At 41.0% G+C, this 19,760-nt stretch overlaps 1 protein-coding gene across 2 annotated transcripts in view; it reads right to left on the reverse strand.

Annotated features, from left to right (window-relative positions):
- The window catches only part of LOC106811284 (ELAV-like protein 1), a 61,386-nt gene extending 42,515 nt beyond the window's left edge, over positions 1-18,871 (reverse strand). For both annotated transcript variants that reach the window (XM_014814862.1, XM_014814855.1), the window contains exons 1-2: positions 18,469-18,871; positions 9,257-9,464 (exon numbers count right to left, since the gene is read on the reverse strand). In XM_014814862.1, coding sequence (XP_014670348.1) covers positions 9,257-9,464; positions 18,469-18,471 — 211 coding nt within the window. In that variant the 5' untranslated portion in view covers positions 18,472-18,871. The remainder of the gene's footprint in view (positions 1-9,256; positions 9,465-18,468) is intronic.
- Between the last annotated feature and the right edge of the window lie 889 nt (positions 18,872-19,760).

A 19,760-nucleotide genomic window follows, 5' to 3' on the forward strand; every position in this document is an offset into this window, starting at 1 on the left:
TATATATATATATAATGTATATATCCTGTGCACACGTAGATATTGACAATGCATGCCTCCCTAACGCTTGGAACATCAATGTGAAAAACTGAGCTTCCCATCTAGCGCAAGATGTATTATCTTATTGCACAGGCTAGGATAGATATAAGCCCTGGTATAAGCTACTGATGGTCAATACTGTAGCAACGACCTAGACATTGAAGAGTGATGTTCCTGATGACCACGACTTAAAAATGGAAACACAATTCCATTCAAAACACAATTCCAAAACACAATTCAATTCCAATTCCAATTCCAATTCCAAACACAATTCAATTTAAGACTGACTAACCCAGTGACTAACACATGGAAGACCACTTCAGACCGAAATTTTTACAACAAGCGGAGTTTGATACATAATTTAAAATGCAATATAATTTATAATTTATAAATAGTTGCGCTGTACGCCCAACGTTCCTAAAAATTAAAAGGGGATTGATGTTGCTAATAAGCCGGCCCCGTATTGATTGTCTGTTTACATTCACCTAGACAACCAGGTATAAATGCTACAGTGTTTTAACGCTGATCATTAGGACGAAGGCTAAGGTCAGTGTGAACATGAACAAGCGAATGTATGACGGCTGCCAGTAGTACATAGAACGCGCACTTGATGAATATCACTTCACTTGATGTAACCAAAAGCGGCCAAAACCAACCACGCTAAACGCTTCGTCCTCTGTTAAACTTGCACGTTAGATGCTGTTTCGCAATTTTCCATGTAGACACAATGAAAGTACAAGGCCTACGAGGTAATTAAGGAGCCAAGGAACATAGAAGATAACTGCTTAAAAACGTGCTGCTGTGGCCTCTGGCATTCAGCACGATAAGCTTCTATGTTACGAGTCAGGGCATAGGTGAGAGAGGTGACTGAGTGCTTGTGTCAGTGTAATATAATCGTTCTATTGTATGTTTTAAACTTCGACGTAAAACGCATTCTAATCGCCGCCGAATAATTTAGAAATCAGCTCTCGTACGAGACATTTGTGAAACGTCACTAGAATTTCAGAACGTCACATTACTCTGTTAGTGGGTTTATTTACAGAACCTAGATTCTTGAACATATATAGATCCTGAAACTGTTTCAAGTGAATGAGCGAGCAATGTTTGAGCCAAACTGGGCCTCGATTGCCGCTTCTAGAAAGACATAAATAAACATTTAACTAAATGTAATAATTGTGTAACAACAGCTATCAGGGTTTCTTATACATAAGAGGCACAGTGGCACACCGCCGTTGTCAAATTTTAATAGTTAACTATATTTTGTCAAAATAGCTCTAATGCGCTCCAATAATAGTATGCGCTCTAATAATATATAATATATAATATATATATAAATTGCAAAAATGTTTGCTCACATATAGCATGCATAAATAACATACATTTGATCCACACCTAGTACTTACAATAAAAGCTGTATAATATTCTAGTCAGAAATCATTCATATGACCACGTGGCACAGACACAAAATGCTGAACACCGGCAGAGCAATGCACCTGCCACTAAAACCAACAACAGGACCATGTCCACAGCGTGTACCAACTCCTCTACCCGTTATAGTGTTTGTTATTGAAAGTGATGACCCTGTTTGGCCGCTATACAAAGATGAACTCTTTCTTACGCGTAAGCTGTCAGCTGTTATGCCAGCAGCTATACACACAGTAACACACACATAACGTGTGGGAAGCGGTAAAAACAGGCTGACTGAAGACGCTTGTAAGGTAAGATTTGTGTTTTAACACATAGAACACCCACGTGATGAATACGTACCACCTCGCTTGATGTAATCCAACGCAGCAAGGGTGCCGAAATTTAGCCCGCGCTTTCCACGTTGGCACTTTAGCGAAACAATAGTTTCACGATGTAATGTTGTGAAAGGCGTCACATTTCCTTTTTTCACAATTAATTATTAGTCCCTCCAACCTAGACACCGCCCACACGCACACACAAGCAGTCACATGGATGGAGAGACAGAGAAAGAGAGCGAGAGAGGCAGAAAGAGAGAGGGGGAGATCGAGCAAGCTAGCAAGCGAGAGAGGGGAGAGGGAGAGCGATCGAGCGAGCGAGAGAGAGAGAGAGAAAGAGAGAGAGAGAGAGATAGAGAGATAGAGAGAGATAGAGAGAGATAGAGAGAGCGCTAGCTGAGTCAACTTTAACCATATTAAACTGGCCATATAAGACAAACCTTAATTGTCACAGAATTGTCTTGCCATTCAATTTTCTTCGAACAAAATAAATTCGTAATCACACTCAAACATAGATAAATATTGATGTGGGCACTATCTTACACAAATACATCCTAATCACGAAATTAAATTTTGCATTGAAAATTCACCACAAAAATGTCCATAATCACGCACAAATTGAAGATTAGTAAATTTCCAGATTATATGCCAACTTAATAGAAACCAAATGTTGACTTGGTTTTACGTTTGTACTAGCTACTTAAACTATTAGCATTAAGCATTAGTACTAACTATATGCTTAGCCACATTTTAAAATTCAGTACTTCCTTCATTTTGAGGCTTTGTCCACCGAGACACTGACCACAATTAGTTTATTATTAAACTGTACCACTATTAAAAGTATACACTATTATAACTTTAATGCTTTACTCTTACATATCGCAAAAAGTAGTGCTTGCGTTGTATGTTGAAACTAATTATAGCAGAGTAATTATAAGTAGTAGGAGAAATCCACCAAGAGAGAAATCATAGCGTCAGAGTAACAGAAATATTTGATCTGCAGCAGTGAGAACCTGAAATTATTTAATGAACTCTACGGGGTTACACATTTCGAATTTTTTAGAATTTTTGAATATTTACAGAACGGCAGGGTAAAGAACGTATGGAAAGAATAAACCGCGAACCTTCGGGTTCCGTGCCACGCGGGCACGCGAAGCAATTAAGGGGTTATACTTTGCGGAGATTCATTAGAAAAAAAACCTATACAAAAACTCCGCGGACACCATGAAACAGATTACCTTGTACTAAGTGTTAATTTTTATCCAGTACCCGCCACTAGCCGATTTTTAAATAACTTTACAATGCAATTTACATAAAGTCGAGGGAGAGCCGACAGCGGTCAATGCTGATTGAAAATGCGCTTTCAACTAGCAACTCATGCTTTCAACTAGCAACTTTTTAACTAGCAACTCATCACGCAGACAGTGGGAGGCGTCCACATTAAACGTGGCAGGAATCGTCAAGACTGGCAGCATTCTGCGACTGATCACATTAACAAGCGAACGAACTGTATGCAAGCTCAAACATCAATGCACTCCTTCATTCATACAACAAGATTACCAGGGAACAATGCAATATACGTTCGTTGCTTAGTTGCTCGTTGCTCGTTGCAATATACGTTCGTTAGCTCGAACATCAAAAGCTGTAACCCCGATCCTGGTGGGCTTGCAAAATCCTATTTCGACGACACATTATTTGTCCAGCTGAGCATGCATAGGGGTTTTCCAGAAAATATCGAGTATTGCAACGCCAAATTATAGTGTCGCGATGTTTTGCACGTGCCAAAATAAATAGAATATATGTGTAATGTACGTACGTCTGTATATATGCAAGAGTAGATAATAACACAAGGGTGAGACACCCGATTCCCGCATTTTTAACCGATTTTTCTCATCAAAATTTGCCACCAATAAAGAAGCAAGTGTATACGTTCCTCAGCTTATTATGACCACTAATCACTCATCTTCGTGGTACTGATATTCGTTTACATATATTTGCTAGCGTATTGCTGTATATCGTAATCTTGCACGAGCTGAATTCGCACAATTTACCGCTATTCTGTCAGGTGTTAAGACAACTTTCGAAGTTATCGTGGCGCCAATATTTTGCAACGGACGGTTTCCAAATCATTCGTGCCCCGATAGGGGTTTAATGTACTTGATTACCTGCGCGTGCGTAATGTGATACTTACTGCAAACTTCTACAGAGAATATTGTTATTATTGTATTATTACTTATGTAAGATAGTATGTCAATTTCTTGTGTTGCGATCACAATAACTGAGTGCGTCTCTCGGTTCCTCACGAGATCAAAATTCGAAATTTAGATTGTCTCTCAACCCTATCGGGGCACGAATGATTTGGAAGCAGTCCGTTGCTAAATATTGGCGCCACTATAACTTCAAAATTTGTCTTAACACCTCACACAATAGCGCCATTTTAGCGGTAAATTGTGCGAATTTAGCTCGTGGAAGATTACGATTTACAGCAATTCGCTAGCAAATATATGTAAACGAATATCAGTACCACGAAGGTGAGTGATTAGTGGTCATAATAAGCTGACGAACGTATACACTTGCTTCTTTATTGGTGGCAAATTTTGATGAGAAAAATCGGTTAAAAATGCGGTAATCGAGTGTCTCACTCTTGTGTTATTATCTACTCTTGATATATGCTTGATGTTTGCGAGAAAAAAACAGCGCATTTTTGCGTTCAGTTTTTACGATGATATCAGAATGTAACGTTATCATGGGCGTATCATCACGATGACAGCATACTCTAATGAGCACGAATATACACTCTGTTGTGCATGCAGATGCATTTCGTTGCAGTATGATATAATACCCAAAAAGTCTCAAGCATCTTAGATTGACATTTTGCAAGCCACCTCTTGGCATTTCAGGAGCACTGCCACGGACAACGACCACCCTTGAAAGGACACAAATGTTCGCTCGAGCAAGTGATGCGTTCTGCATGACTGCGAAGAGAAACAGACTGATTCTATGTCCCTGCGGCCGCCACAGATTCGCAGAGACTTACAGAGCCTGTCTAGGGAACGAGCGCAGAATGCCTGCGCGCGCACAGAAGCATTCCGCGCCAGCTACATGCGAAGCCATAATTCGTGTCTTTACAGTTTCGAAGTTCCTTCTCGCCGAATCATATGCCTTCAGCTGCCGCACAGTCTCAAGGCGAGGTGCAAGCAATCGTCAGCCATATCAACCAATTTTAAAATATGCGAGGCCGCCCACCGAGTGTTTATTGAACAAGTGTAGCCTTCAAACACTCGCTCTGAACACGCGGAGAGAAGTTAATTACAGGCCGCACTGCGTCATCCCCGATGTACGACTCTCTAATTACAAACATGCTTCCATCTCCGAAGACGGCGCGAAGGGCGTCATTACAGCGCGTTAACTCGTACGTGCATTTACCGGCCGACATACATCGACGGCGTCGGCGAACGCAATGAGCGTGGTAACCATGACAATGCAGCCTCCGTTAAAGACACTCGCCGTAGTCACAGCCGGCTGACACAAAAATGCGCCGCCGATCACGTCTTCTCCGATAGCGAATTGCTGCATAAGACAACGAGATACAGCCCGCTCTGTCTAGAAATACAAACATCGTTCAGGACGTTAATGCTGTAGCAGTGAAATATTGCCGGTGGCAGCTGGTGAGCTGAGGAGAGGTAAAGAGAAGATGCAGGCGAATATCCAGCCAGAACAGGCAAGTAAATGATCAAACGCTCAGATCACAGGGAACAACGAGGGAATTATATTTACGTTGGGACAGCCAGCGAGAAGAGACGCCACGCTAATAAGTCAATCCAACTATGGCACGGATACATTGCAACTCCACTGGGCTCTCTTTTTCGATGGTAACGTTAGTTTGCATGCTTAGATGTAAAAATCGGCTGTGCACATACCATTTCCACAGCCATAATAGCTTGCCCAAACACACAGCTGTGGATGTGGAACGGGTTACTGTTAGACCCTAGCATGCAAATTAGCCTTCGCCTGCCTGTTACGAAGCATACATGTGGGTCTCTCATATTATATGGTAATTTCTCCATCTGCCCCGCAGCACTTTCGCGATGTCTGAAATGACAGTGGAATTTTTCATCTTGCCTCGGGGCACGCTTGATCCTCGAAAAATATTTATTTTGCAAATTTTGTCGCCACCGAATGACAGCCCTAATACATTCCAGCTAAATTTCAATATATATCGGGCGGCAATTCAGCAAATTTCACTCGAACAAAGCCAATCGTGTGCAAAGCATCCAGTGAGCACACACGGAGTCAGACATTCCCCGGGGTTGTGTGTAAATACCACTGGATCGATAGTAGGCCTTCCTCTGTACATCTAGTGCCAGGGTGCAAGCTCTACACATGCCCTTCTGCTAGCCGTCTCCAATTGTTTACTATTCGCCCGACACGCCGCCATAGGGTCAGTCTACCCGCTTACCCCGCCCATCCATTAAGGGTCTTCGTATGCCTACCGATAAATGAACATGCATAATGACAAGATTTTAGATGTTCTCTGAATTGGAATTTCTCTCACTGTTTCCATGGCAACCACACCATAACTTATTGACCGACATATCAGACTTTCAACAAAGCAAACAAGAGACATCAATAAATTTGAACGCGGCTTGCCACCGATGAAGAGCGAGCTAGGGACAAAAAAGGGGCCACATTTCTTAGCGTTTCGGCTGTGGTTGCTATGATTGAATCCGACCGTGCGAGCAGAGTGCCAATTACCGACGTGTAGCGGTCGCACTGTAGGGCAGACGGCGGCGGCGGCGGCGGCGGCAGCAGCAGCAGCATCGTTCATGCCTCCCCGCATCCCGCGGACAATACTACGACAACACAAAGCTGTAGCGAAGGTGGGGGGAGAGAGAGGAACCATGCATTCACGTGTGTGTGCGCCCGCGGGCTCGGCCCAACCATCGCACGGGAGGGCACGGCGGCGGGAAACAAACCAGCGATGACAGCGGGCTATTTCTAGGTTTCAGTTTTCATCAGAAATGTCATGTTTTTGCAACGAGTTATTGATTTCTTACAGTCTGATGAATAATTTACTATCTGCGTCCTGGCATTTTCCATGAGTCTATTTTGTTATGTGGTAGTTTTTGCATTTGCCTGCCCTCTGTACAGTAATTGAATAATACCAACGTTTTACGCTTGGAAAGCTAAATAACCCGGAGCTTCCGAGGGAAATTTCAGGCTTCAAAATAGAAAAGTCTTCAGACAGGCATTACGTTAACCACGGTTTACAACATGTACAAGAGTTCTTATTTGCTGACCACAAAATATTGCGGTTGCGTTCATACGTTTCGGCTAAAGCACTGGTTATTTTGCTAGCTATATTGATAAACGACATTTGAGGAGGAATATAAACCTCACCATCTCTGCCCTATACACACCTCCAACAAGACAATCGTTCAGCCCATCATAATTGATGACACGGAGACAATTACACTTTTGCTGTTGCAATCAAATGCATTTCCACGCAGTAGCGCATTACCGTACACATACTCGTGATTATAGCACGTATGTGTGCGCGTGCGTGCGTGCATGCCCGTGTGTTCGTGCGTGCGTAAACTCCTGGTTCAAGCATCACGCTAACGACTGTATAATGGAACGACAAATGTGAAGCAACCGAATGTCTAGATGGAAAAAATGTGTTTGCCCTACCACCCCACACACGCGCATCTCAAATGCATGGCGTAAGGTCGTGAAATACGGGAAGAAAATTACAAAATAATTCATTTTCGGACTATTATGTCTGTTGTCATGGTGAAGCCGTCACAGCCGAGAGCTAGCTGCATGATTGCTGCCAACACTTTTTCGTAAATTCCCGAGTTACGTGTACGGTTGCTCTATTTGTCAATTCGAGTTTAGTCTACGCTATACACCCACAAGGTGCAGCGTAGACTAAACTCGATATGACAAATTTAAAATTTGTGAAAGCCTCATTAATAATTAATTGATTCAAATCAGTTTGGTGCATTGCATTAATGTGAAGATTCACTGATTAAATCCGCACGCAACGCAAATCTGCATGTGTGCCACTTTTTTTAGTCTGAATTCCACCAAAATCGTCAATGGTAACATGTACGCGATATAATTTTTCAAGTACAAACACAACACAAGTAGCTTGGGGTTTTTTATTATCGCGAATGCAAGTCCGTATTGCCTACTGTAGCGAACACTTGCTAATTGAATATTCGCATTTGACTAGCGGCACCCACGCATGTACGCAGTTCGCACGCCGATGCTACAACACTTGATACTTGCTTGCCACTGCGTGTCCTGCAATCTTCGTGCGGCTCGCGTAATTAGCCCAAGTAAAATTTGAAGGGAACTATACCTAATTGCGATATATCGATTTTGTAGTCATTTATGTGTTAAAATTGCAATTAGCACGAGCAACTGTGCACCTGCAGCAGAAGCCGAGTGTTCAGACACATGCAGGTTTGATCACACACACAGGCCTTGCGATAAACAGCCGTTTTATTAAAACCGCTATAGTGTTAGCCTCGCCTAATATAGACCGGTTAAAAAACACGTTGCTTGCAGCTGCTACGAGCTGATCGGCAAGCAAAACCGGCGACTGGCTGATATTTTAAAATTCGACATGTTTACAACGAGGTGACTTTAAAATTTGATCAATTCGATAAACGTGACGTCTCGCCCATGTGTACATCCCATAGCGGTACGATCTGACCTATACCCTTCCTCTCTTTTGAAAAACCTTTACCGTTTACCCTTCCTCGCTCGTACTAATCTCTAGTGACTCTATAGTCTCACGCCTTCATGGTGATCTTTATCTCTATTCTCATCCATGATAATTTCTACACTGACTCCCTCAAGATAAACTCTATCATCACTCTCCCATGATAACCACTATCCTCCCTCATGACAATGTCTATCGTTACATCTTCATGCTAGTCGATATCTGTACTCCCTCATACTGTTCTCTATCCTCACTCCCTCATGCCGACTTCTATCCTCAATCATGATCATTTCTATCCTCCCTCTCTCGTGATAATCTCTATCCATGCACACTCATTAAAATGTCTAATCTCACTACCCCTATGTTAATCCATATTCTCATTATCGCGTGATATTCTCTATTCTCATTCCCCCATGATATTCTCTATTCTCATTCCACCATGATATTCTCTATTCTCATTCCCCCATGATATTCTCATTCCCCCACGATATTCTCTATGCTCATTCTCTCATGCTACCTTTATGATAATCTATATCCTCACTAACCCCCATCTTCACGCTCACGCCTCGACATCCTCGCTAGCTCGTCATATAATCTCCACCACCGCTAGCTCTAGAACTATAGCCCTTCGCTCTGTCACAGCGAAGGGCTCTAGTTCTAGAGCTACACCACCGCTAACCCTCCATCCTCGCCTCTCGCCTCCTCCTCCGTCTCGCAGTCGGTGACGAGGCAGCCAGCCTACCTGTAGTTTTGTCGCGTATGAGTTTACAGCTCTCGATCTCGCCGATGCTGCCGAACAGCGACTTGATCTCCTCCTGCGTCATCGTCTGTGGCAGGTAGTTGACGATGAGGTTCGTCTTTGGCTTGCTCTCCTCCTCGCCGCTGCCGTTTTCCGAGATGCCGTTGCGCTGCGGCGGAGACATCTGAGATGTCGACTCCATGCTCATCATCTGTGAGGAAACGGTAGGGACCGATCGAGTTAGTGACGTGCGTGTGAATCCGGGGTGCACGAGTATGTGTGTATACATGTGTGTGCGCGCGTATGCATGATTTCGTGCGCGTGTTCGTGCATGGATGCGGTCGAGTGCGTTCGTGCATGCGCGCGCGCGTGCGTGCACACGCGCCCGCGTGTTTACACGCGAACGCAGTGAAGCCAATCAGAATTCAGCAGAGTGGAATGAGCAGTAAAACCCCATTCCGCATCATCGCTATTCGCGCTCGATACAGCACGTATGCAAATCGAACACAGACGCCGCCTCATTTACTTCCCTTTCCCTCCTGTATCACGAAGAGCGGGGGGGGTGGAGAAGCGAAGACGTCGTTCATTAGTGCACATTCTGATTTTAATGCGTACAGCTGCTTCTGATCCCAGAATAAATAGACGGCAGCAAAACCGGCGCGCGCGTGCCGTGCGCGGTGCATTCCTCTCTTCCCCCAGCCCCCACCCTCGGGGTAAAGCTTCATTCTCGCAGTAAAGTGAAGTAAACAGGCGGCGCACTTCACCCAGACATAAAAAAATCAACCCTGAAATTATCGCAGAATCTAGGCCTGTGCATGTGCGCGCGAGTACAGCAGCTCGCGCGTGCCCACATACTGGCATTAACAGTGAGGAATACTTTGAAGGGCTCGACATGCACGACATTGGCACGTGTTGAGGGAAGAGGCCGAACACACGCGAGGACGTACAGCGATACAAAATCCATATCACGAGTCGCCAGACACGCTATTAACTGGCCAGACCCATCTCATAGATCTACTTCCAGCTTGACACAAATTAAACAACAAGGGAAATAAAAACGTACGAAATTAGTAAATGTTAATTACGTGTTGATGTTCAAATATGGGCACATTGAAATACCAACTGCCAGCCTCGTATGGCAGTTTGACTTGCTGAATACACAATATTGTAATCATTAATGGCGTAAACCTGCACCTTATTTTACATGATGATTAAAAATAGCCATATATTGACACCTTGTACTGGTCAGGGGCCTATTGTCAGAAACACTATAAATAGTAGTGTCTATGATGTCTACACAATTTCACGACTTTTGCACGACGACTTTTAAGTCATCATGACATTTTAGACACGATGTTACATCAATGATGATTCTGACAAAGGCCCACATGCAGTTTTTAAAACTACCGGCACATCTGCCATTATATTCGTATTATACCAAATAACACAGAAACAAAGAACACTACCCATGTAGAGGTACGTAGACTAGTGAATCCATATATATCAGGAGTGTATAATGAAGTTGATATTATACACTCCTGATATATATGAACTTACGTATTGCGGTATTGCTGTAACAAACAACACTTCCACAAATGGCTTCTATATAACTGCAAAACGGTGTGCTGGCATTTGCGCAATATTGGACAATTTTCTGATAATTTTAAAATTTTATCCCCTGCCAGGCCATCATAGGCCCTTATATCTATAATTAAGCATGTAAGCATTATGAAACCTGTGTTTAACGCTGAGCACGTGAAAACCTTAAGAAGAGTAAAAAAGTTTAAGAAAATAGAAGATTTGTTCAAACATTTATTCTACATCACTGCTAAACGTTTCTTTATCAATGATATCAAAGTGTCGGCTATGATTATGAAGCACGCCAGGTATGGCACTAGAACGATAGAACTTGAATGAATAGCGACAAGTTTACGACATAATCGCCGGAACAAAGCGCCGTCAAACAACTTCTGACCATGCAGTCAGCTCTATCTCATTTCACGTTTCACTCTCGACCAGAACAGAAACCCGTGATCTTGTCGCCTGTAGGAAGCCTGTACTGTTGCCGTTAATTTGCTGTTACGGCATCAGTAGGTGCAATAACCGACAGCTGGTGATGACGATCGCTGCGAGTTGTTCGTAGATATAACACTCACAGAGACAGAATCCCACTGGGCTCTGTATATTATGGGTAACAGACAGCTACGCGTGAAATCGCGGATTTTGCCGATTTGAAATCACAGGCATCTTTATAACGATGTAAAAGGTTAAATGCTAACACCCACTAAATTCCAGCCATTCTAGTATCTATTACCTGCTACATGTTTCACCCACGTATCGGTCTGAAAATTATTACTGCCTCGTCTCCCACGCGGTAGGTCAGAATATGTAAATCAATTCATTAGAAATTAGAATTGGTTTATTACAAATCTATGTTAACCCAGCAGCAATACGGCTGATTGAGAGTTTAAATAAGAGTTGAGCAAACAAGTCACAGCCACACTTCTTTTAAAACAACACAGGTACATTTAACCCGGTGTTTAAATATTTATAAAACGTCTTAATACATATAATTATAACCTTATACAATAATTTTAACTTAACGTGATCATACTGCCATATATATACAGTAAAATTTCTGCACAGAGCATTCAGTACATTACAGTACAAGACTAGTGTACATACACGCATACACGTAAAATATAGCACCCATACTTGTAGAGGAAGTTCAATTACATTGTACACTCTGCTAGATCGCCCGTTTAGTTACGTACTTACGTAAAAAACTACCGAGCGTGAATTAAATAAACTTACAAACCCAAAATGTTAAAACTCTTAGCGGGAGAAATACGAAAGTGATCGTCGATATTACACGTATATATATCTATATATATATCTATATATATATATTGTACATGCAAGATTTTACTGAATCTTTCGAAAATGGTGCAGATACATGCTGCATAACTTCGTACATTGAATCTAATGTAAGACTAAGGTAATACACATGTTATATATATATATATATATATTAGGATAATTAAAACACTAATCATAATCACAGCGTTTAGAAATCAAGTGTTTGTTATTATATATAGATTCATCTACAAAGAAAACCTTTAAACATGTGTATCGGTGCAAGAATACAGTGATAAATGTCTTACGACTTGCACTAGCTGTCCTGGAACGCATTCATGCATGTTTTATACGTCTACCTTTTTTATGTATTCTAGCTCACAACTCATTACGTCCCGTTTAATTATAGCCTAGTAACAACATTTTAGGGACCGGCCTTTAAAAAAAGCGCAGAAATTTAATGGATTTCAATACGTAATTATTAAAAAAACAAGAATGCTAATTATGATCAATCAACTTGTCTAACCAGCGGAAAATGGGTGTTCGGAAAATGGGTATGCTGTGTACAACTACAAGACGCGCACACTACTGATGGATGCACGTTAGGACTAATAGTAATAGATTCTTCGCAATTCGAACAAGGTAAAACACCCGTCTATATATATATAGATCATACCGGTGGTACAAACAGTTCAGGAAGCTGTCATATTAAGCAGTGGAGACACTAACCTTCAACGACAGAATAATCAACACATAACCAGCCAGCTGATGCCATACAGGCGGCCGGTAGAATAGGACCAGCATCCGGTTTGCCTGTACTGACGGGAATAATAACCGATTGCCGAAGGATGCATATACCTATTAATAATCGCGGTAGCGTTTACTATCACTCCGTATTTACATCCACGCCCGCAGGCAGGCATGCGCGCCCATGTAGGGATCGTGTTCATAATTGCTTTAACACGTCACAAATAGAGAATGCGGACACCCATTTGCTGGCTGCAGATGCAAAAGCGCCTATAGATTTCGAAATAAAATGCCTCTCAAAATGAGCCAAAATCCTACCGCCGGGGATCAATACACACTGCCACACTACAGAATTCCTGTTCCTTTATGCTCTACCCGCGCGCACGGGCACAATCGATACCGTCTCGTAAGACTATAAATTCTACTTTAATTTCCGAATTGGTAAATTTACACGAACACCTCTAGAAATTACGCGCTAACATGATCTGTGCCTTGCAGCAGGGTTCCTTAGGGGGCAGGTATTGTAACGATACCGTAATGCAAATGTGCTTAGAGCGCGCGCCAGTTATTTGCATTCGGCTTCTGACATATTTTCACATCACTAGAACAAACACAGACGGGTCTTGCGAGCGCTGGAGTTCACAGTGCACCACGTATATATATATATACTACTACCATCATGGCCTCTTTGTTCTCTCTCCCAACCAAAGCTACAAGTAATCAATACTGGGTATGAATTATTAGCCACAATGTGCCCATCAATACGCACGCATTTGTAAATGACGCTAGCTAGGCCCATGAAAGAACATTATACAAGGCTCAATCCCCACAGCACAGAAAATACAGCTAGCGCGGCGGATGCAGCGAAAGGTCATCTTATAATCCCCGCTCTCAGAAGACTGCCAGATATGACGCCATTATACACAGCACTTCTAACGCGTTTAACATAAGTCAGTCGATATACGCCCGTCTACAGCATCGGGAATCAGAGTGTATTATTAGACGGGATTTGAATACTTCTTCATCAACGACGACTTATTTCTTGCCTTCGGATACATGTGCTTTATACGGCACGTCGCGCAGTCACCGGCTGTGCACGAGACAGAAGCCACTTGTGCTGCTGCTGCTGCTGCTGCACAGTCAATAAAACGAAACATTCAGTATTTATATGCAAGCTTATGCATCTCGCTTTCTCTATTATATTATCATGCTATTCAACAACAACTTCAAATTATGCATTTCATAATATTGTATTCCAAATTGATTTGCTCAGCCCCTGACATAGATATAAACCCTCACACACACGACCGCATGCACAGACGATGACAATAAATCGTGAACATTAATCCACGATAATGTCTTAACCCTGCATACTGAATCTTTATGTATACCTGTAAATTATTAATCAATTCAAATTAGATTTTAACCTTTACAAAATTACATACAACGTTAGAATCCGCTATATCAATACATTGCAAAAAGATAGCAAAGCACAATAGGTAAACCAACTTCGGGCTGTATTTTAAAATCTTAAATTTGCATTTAATACTACATGACCTGGCTTGAACCCAATAAGACGTTTTCGTACAAATTGTTAAAAAATTAAAACCATTTCATTGGCTCAGTTCTGCATAAAAAATTGCAAGTGTAATGCGTGTACTAAGTGATTTGACAATAAAAAAGAAAACAGCATGCAACGCTAACAGCAGGTTGATAGTATTTTCCATATATATATATATTATTATAGGAGACAACGGGTTTGTAAGTAGTACTAGTAACTGGGGCCACACACACTACACTGTACAGACGACTGCTTACAAAGCTGTATCGCACTTTCGTAATAAATCTCTGTGCAGAAGCAAACAGATAACTGCACTTTAGCCGAACGTTAGCTTTGGATATAAAGAGCCGTAACTATACCTAGTCTCAGTTCTCATAAAACATATCTACTACATATTTCTTCGACCCACAATTCTTCGACATGAACTGAAGCTAGGATGAAAAGCCGGGTTCGTGTTACTTAATTTTATTTTACTATTTTTTTGCACAAATATAATGTTAAAGAATTGTGGTTAATAGAGTGCAAAATAATATTATTAATGTAGGTATACCCGTAAACGTTTTTTGTATAGTAAACTGTCAAATGATTCTATTTTAAAATGCACTTCCATGTTTGCTGGTGTAAAACATCGCTAAAATATATAATTAATTAACGAATGTAATCGCTCTACGACAGCTTTATTTTACCAATGGAAGCACAATTTGATTCCAATCTATATATATATATATATGAAATAAAAAATACTGTCTACAGACTACAATAATGTCAATATGATTCAGACAACACCAGATATTATGCAACTTAATTGCATGCTACTGAAGAGTTAGTTATACCATACATATTTAAGAATATAATTGTAGCATGTTTACAGGATCAACACAAGTACATATATATATATGATTCTAACCAGATACTTATAATATTCAATACAGGTGTGAGCGCATACTTGGATTTATGGCATTAACAATGGGAGAGCACAAGAATATTTCACATGTTCTCAAAACATGATGACAGACTGTTTACTTTTCAATGTCATATAATAACAGAAGAGGGCACAAGAATTGTGCTCATTTTCAATCGGATTCACACTTACGTCAGGAGCTAATAGGTACAATCTGTTTTTTTATTATTCATTCCTGATAATAATTACTAAGTCTTCACTGCTGTCTCATATATTATTACACAAGCGTAACTCTCTCGTCCAACTACACGATGCATATTTCTTCACGACATTACACAATGCATGCTTTAGAATACAAAAAGCGGCATACAATCCGCTATCAGGTACATAAAACGTAAACGCAATGTCGTACGTTCACGTCGCTGACCATGAATCTGGCGATACTTTGGTACACACTTATCTTCACGCTGTGACAGATCATGGCAACACGTGAATCGCAGTGTAACATGCTCATCGCGGGAAGCTATATATTTCACGATACTAATACTACAACAGGCAGGAATCTGGCACTCGCGTCTGCTGCGACTAGACACATCATCGACGCGTTGCACGGCTTTTACTACCAACGCCTCTCGCAAGTGAGATTCTTTTTTTGTTAGCATATGATACACAGCCACTGCGCACATAGCTACTGGAACGAACAGAACCATTTTAGAAGCCGGTAAAGCCAGCGAGGTTTGAGTTGAGCTACGTACATGTGCGCTGGACAATGAGTAATTGTTATGAGAAAATGTATGTGCACGTGCAAGGTCAAAGACACGCACAACTACGACACTCGCACGAGCCATATCATGCACACGTTTAGGGAAACCAACGACACATATAATATCTCTGACACGAATGGCAAGAATGCCACGAAGTGGACATATCAGAAAATTCAAAATTATATTAACAACAGTCATTTCTCAATACAGTTATGTATATATTCGTTGAACATTTTTTGTGGCATAAAATGCAAAATAGACACATTCAGTTTTAATAAAGCTGGACATATATATATATATATATATATATATATATATATATATGCTATTTGAATTTGACTGGAGGATATGCTCAATCATACATCTCAAATACATACAGAATATCTTCCATCATTTCTCCTGGATTTTAGGACTGAAGTAACTCATTCAGGTCTACTATAATTGATAATTAAGCCACGAGAAGTAACTACTACTTTTGGTAGCAGCACAAGAAGTGGTACAGCGACCGATAAAACAATGGAAAGGGAACGTGCTGCGCTCGAGAGGACATTGGTTTAGCTGTGTAGTAGAACAAGGCTAGAAATTATGGCTCAAGCCTAGTTTAGCACATTATATATGCGAAAACACATTTACGGGGTCCCAAACTATCTTTGATCTAAATGAGCACGACCTATTTCGGTTACCGAGAAAATAATAGGCACGACGTCATGAACATAACAAGTAGAAGTACAAATGTTAATGATTTTGATCTACAACGATTACTTTATTAATATATAGGACTGTGAAATTGTTCGGTGCTTATCTCTCTCAGTCTGGTAGAAGCCAAATAACTGATGTAGGAGGTACCTTCTCTAACAAGGACCCTATTGCATGTGGAGTATAACTCCTCTGTTATTTCTGATTTATGTTAATGACATGGCAAAGGCAGTTAACGTCAAACTTTTATTATATATACACAAAAAGCATGACTAGCACACTTATTTACATTGTGGTCCTTGTTTTGCTATGCCTTGAATCTAACAATTACACTACTATCAGCACTAACTATTGAAATATACAAATTTGTAGTTTTAACAGGTCATAATGGTACATTCTCATAAGACAATACAAACTTTTCTTATGCCTAATTTCAACCGAATGCTTTTAGCGAAAATCATACTCCTCTGCCTCTAATGTTTTTACCTTTTCCATCAGACATTTCTTAACACTATACTTAAACGCTGTGGCTATATGCCCGGCAGCCGGGCACGGTCTTCGATCTCCTAAATGCCCGGCAGTTCTTAACCCTAACCCTAACCCTTGTTTACTTGAGATAACGCTGAAAATTAAAAACTGCCGAGCATTTAGGAAATCGAAGACCGTGCCTGGCAGCCGTCAGATATATGCCGGCAGCCGGGCATATAGCCACTCTGATACATATAGCCACACGCCCAACTAAAATAAACAGAATTTGTCCTAACTTGCTGTGGTAGAAAGTTCCAAGCTTCAATTGCAGTATAAGTAAAAGAGTTTTCCCACTGCTTCCCACCCTCAGTTTAAAAATAGAGATCTCACCTTCCCTTGTATTGAAACTATGGACTTCTGACGTTAACATGAAACCTTCTGTCATATACTGTGGGCCAAGATTATGTAATATTTTAAAAACCCTATTGACCTTCAGTTGCATTACCCTGAAGGCCTGAACTCTACAGGTACCCAATTTACAGCATTGAACTCTCTAGCACCTATGTGTGCTCTAGTACCTAGGTTGAGAACAAATCTAATGGCTTTATTTTGACACACTTGCAGCTTAGCCCTTGTGCGCTTTGTGAGACTGCTGTACCATATATACTGCTTGCATAGTCAAAATGACATTGAATTAGGGCAGAAACTAGTAATCTTTTACATGTCCTGTTTAAATACTTAGCTTTTCTGGAAAGAAATTTCAATCTATCTTTTACAACCTTAATTCCCGTTACCTCACCACTCATGGAGTCTTCCATATATATATCCTTGGTAGTTATCCAATTTTATGAATTCAGAATTTTATTGTAAAAGTATGCTATGTATTGTATATGATGGATAATTGCCTAAATAAAAAAAATATAAAAAATTACAACCACTATGCGGGGTACCATGTAGAGACAATAATGTAACCCATAGTGATTCACTCAGGGGTTCCTCCAAAGAAAAGAATAGGCTCGCGTTGTAACCCTATCTTGTGTTTGGGTTACATTATTGTACATCTATAATCTAGATACCATGCTGCATGCATTTTAGTGTCACTGACATTTCGGGGATAAAAATATCAGTGCGAATGCACAATTGAACGGTTGGCAGGACTTGCATCACCAAGTAATTTACACAACATGTCATTAGAAGTAAAAAGAAGAGTGAATTTACTTACCATGGTCGTCTTCGACTTCGCGTGAAGTTGCCTTTATAAAAGTGAGCAGTGGGTATAAACCAATCACGTTAACACAGTCTCTCGTTCTCAGGTGTGGCTGCTGAAATGTGTTCGCTTATTTTTCCAACACTATCTCCACACGTGGCGCACAGAGATGATCACTGCACTGTTGGTTGACGTGGGGAAAACGGGGAAGTGCCGGACAAAATGGCGTGATCGTAGGAACAGAAATTTCTATTCCAGATAATACGTAGTTTTGTAAGATGACAACCTACAGTTTCCTCGTGTGAAGTGCCAGTACGGCTTAGACATAAAACCGAATGTTAACTTCACAAACGGAACAAAATAAATCAAGAAAAACGCAACGAAATCGCGACAAACTCTACGAACACAACCTTCTCTCCTCTCAGTGCTGAACTAAATAACGCGTGTTGGGTAACGTAGCACAAATTTAGCCCAATAACCGTGCGCGGATGAAATTGTATTCATGCGCATTAATTGCAGAAAATGTAGTTCTATGTCTGGCTTGTTTCATGAGCGCTATAACACGCGCGCAGCGAAGGCTTGCGGTTATATTCGACTAAAATATCAACATTATATATGTGAAGAGATGTTATGAATTCAATCAACGTGTATTGCTACGTGTTTGGTTTTAATAAGACATTTAAACGGCTCTTTAAAAACCCCGCGACCACCTCCAATGCGACCATTGACATGCGCAATCGTAGCCCCTCCACATACATCGTTTTGTCACCGGACACTGACACTGACAGTCCACTCATATCTAACCCGGTGCGTGACCTTGTTATTTTCTATTAAGACACACATGGTTATTATTCGAAATCATTATTAGAACTTGACTCTGGAACTATTGCTTGTTTTTCACAACTTGTCCCTTCATGAAACTAGGGAGGTCGAGCCGCATTATCAAGAATACTGTGCACATCGACTGACATGTCGTACATAGACAACGGCTGACCGTTTGTACATCGACACTGACACGAGTACGTACGTGGTCTTACGAAAACGATACGCGGTACACAGACCCCTTTCATATAGCTACATGTGCACTAACGCAACGATTTTAGGAACAGGGGTGTATTGACAATTAAAACATTCCACCGTCCACAGCTACGCTAATATGTGTTTGCTTCAGGTTATAACTACATAACGGATTAGTAATTCGCAAGTAATCATAATACCACGAACCAATGTACATAAAAATGGGATAATTCAATAGGTATAAGGATATTATTATTCTATGGTATAGGTTCATATATACTGTAATTAAT

This window comes from Priapulus caudatus, unplaced genomic scaffold, assembly GCF_000485595.1.
Source record: "Priapulus caudatus unplaced genomic scaffold, Priapulus_caudatus-5.0.1 Scaffold18, whole genome shotgun sequence".
NCBI classification, from domain to species: domain Eukaryota; kingdom Metazoa; phylum Priapulida; class Priapulimorpha; order Priapulimorphida; family Priapulidae; genus Priapulus; species Priapulus caudatus.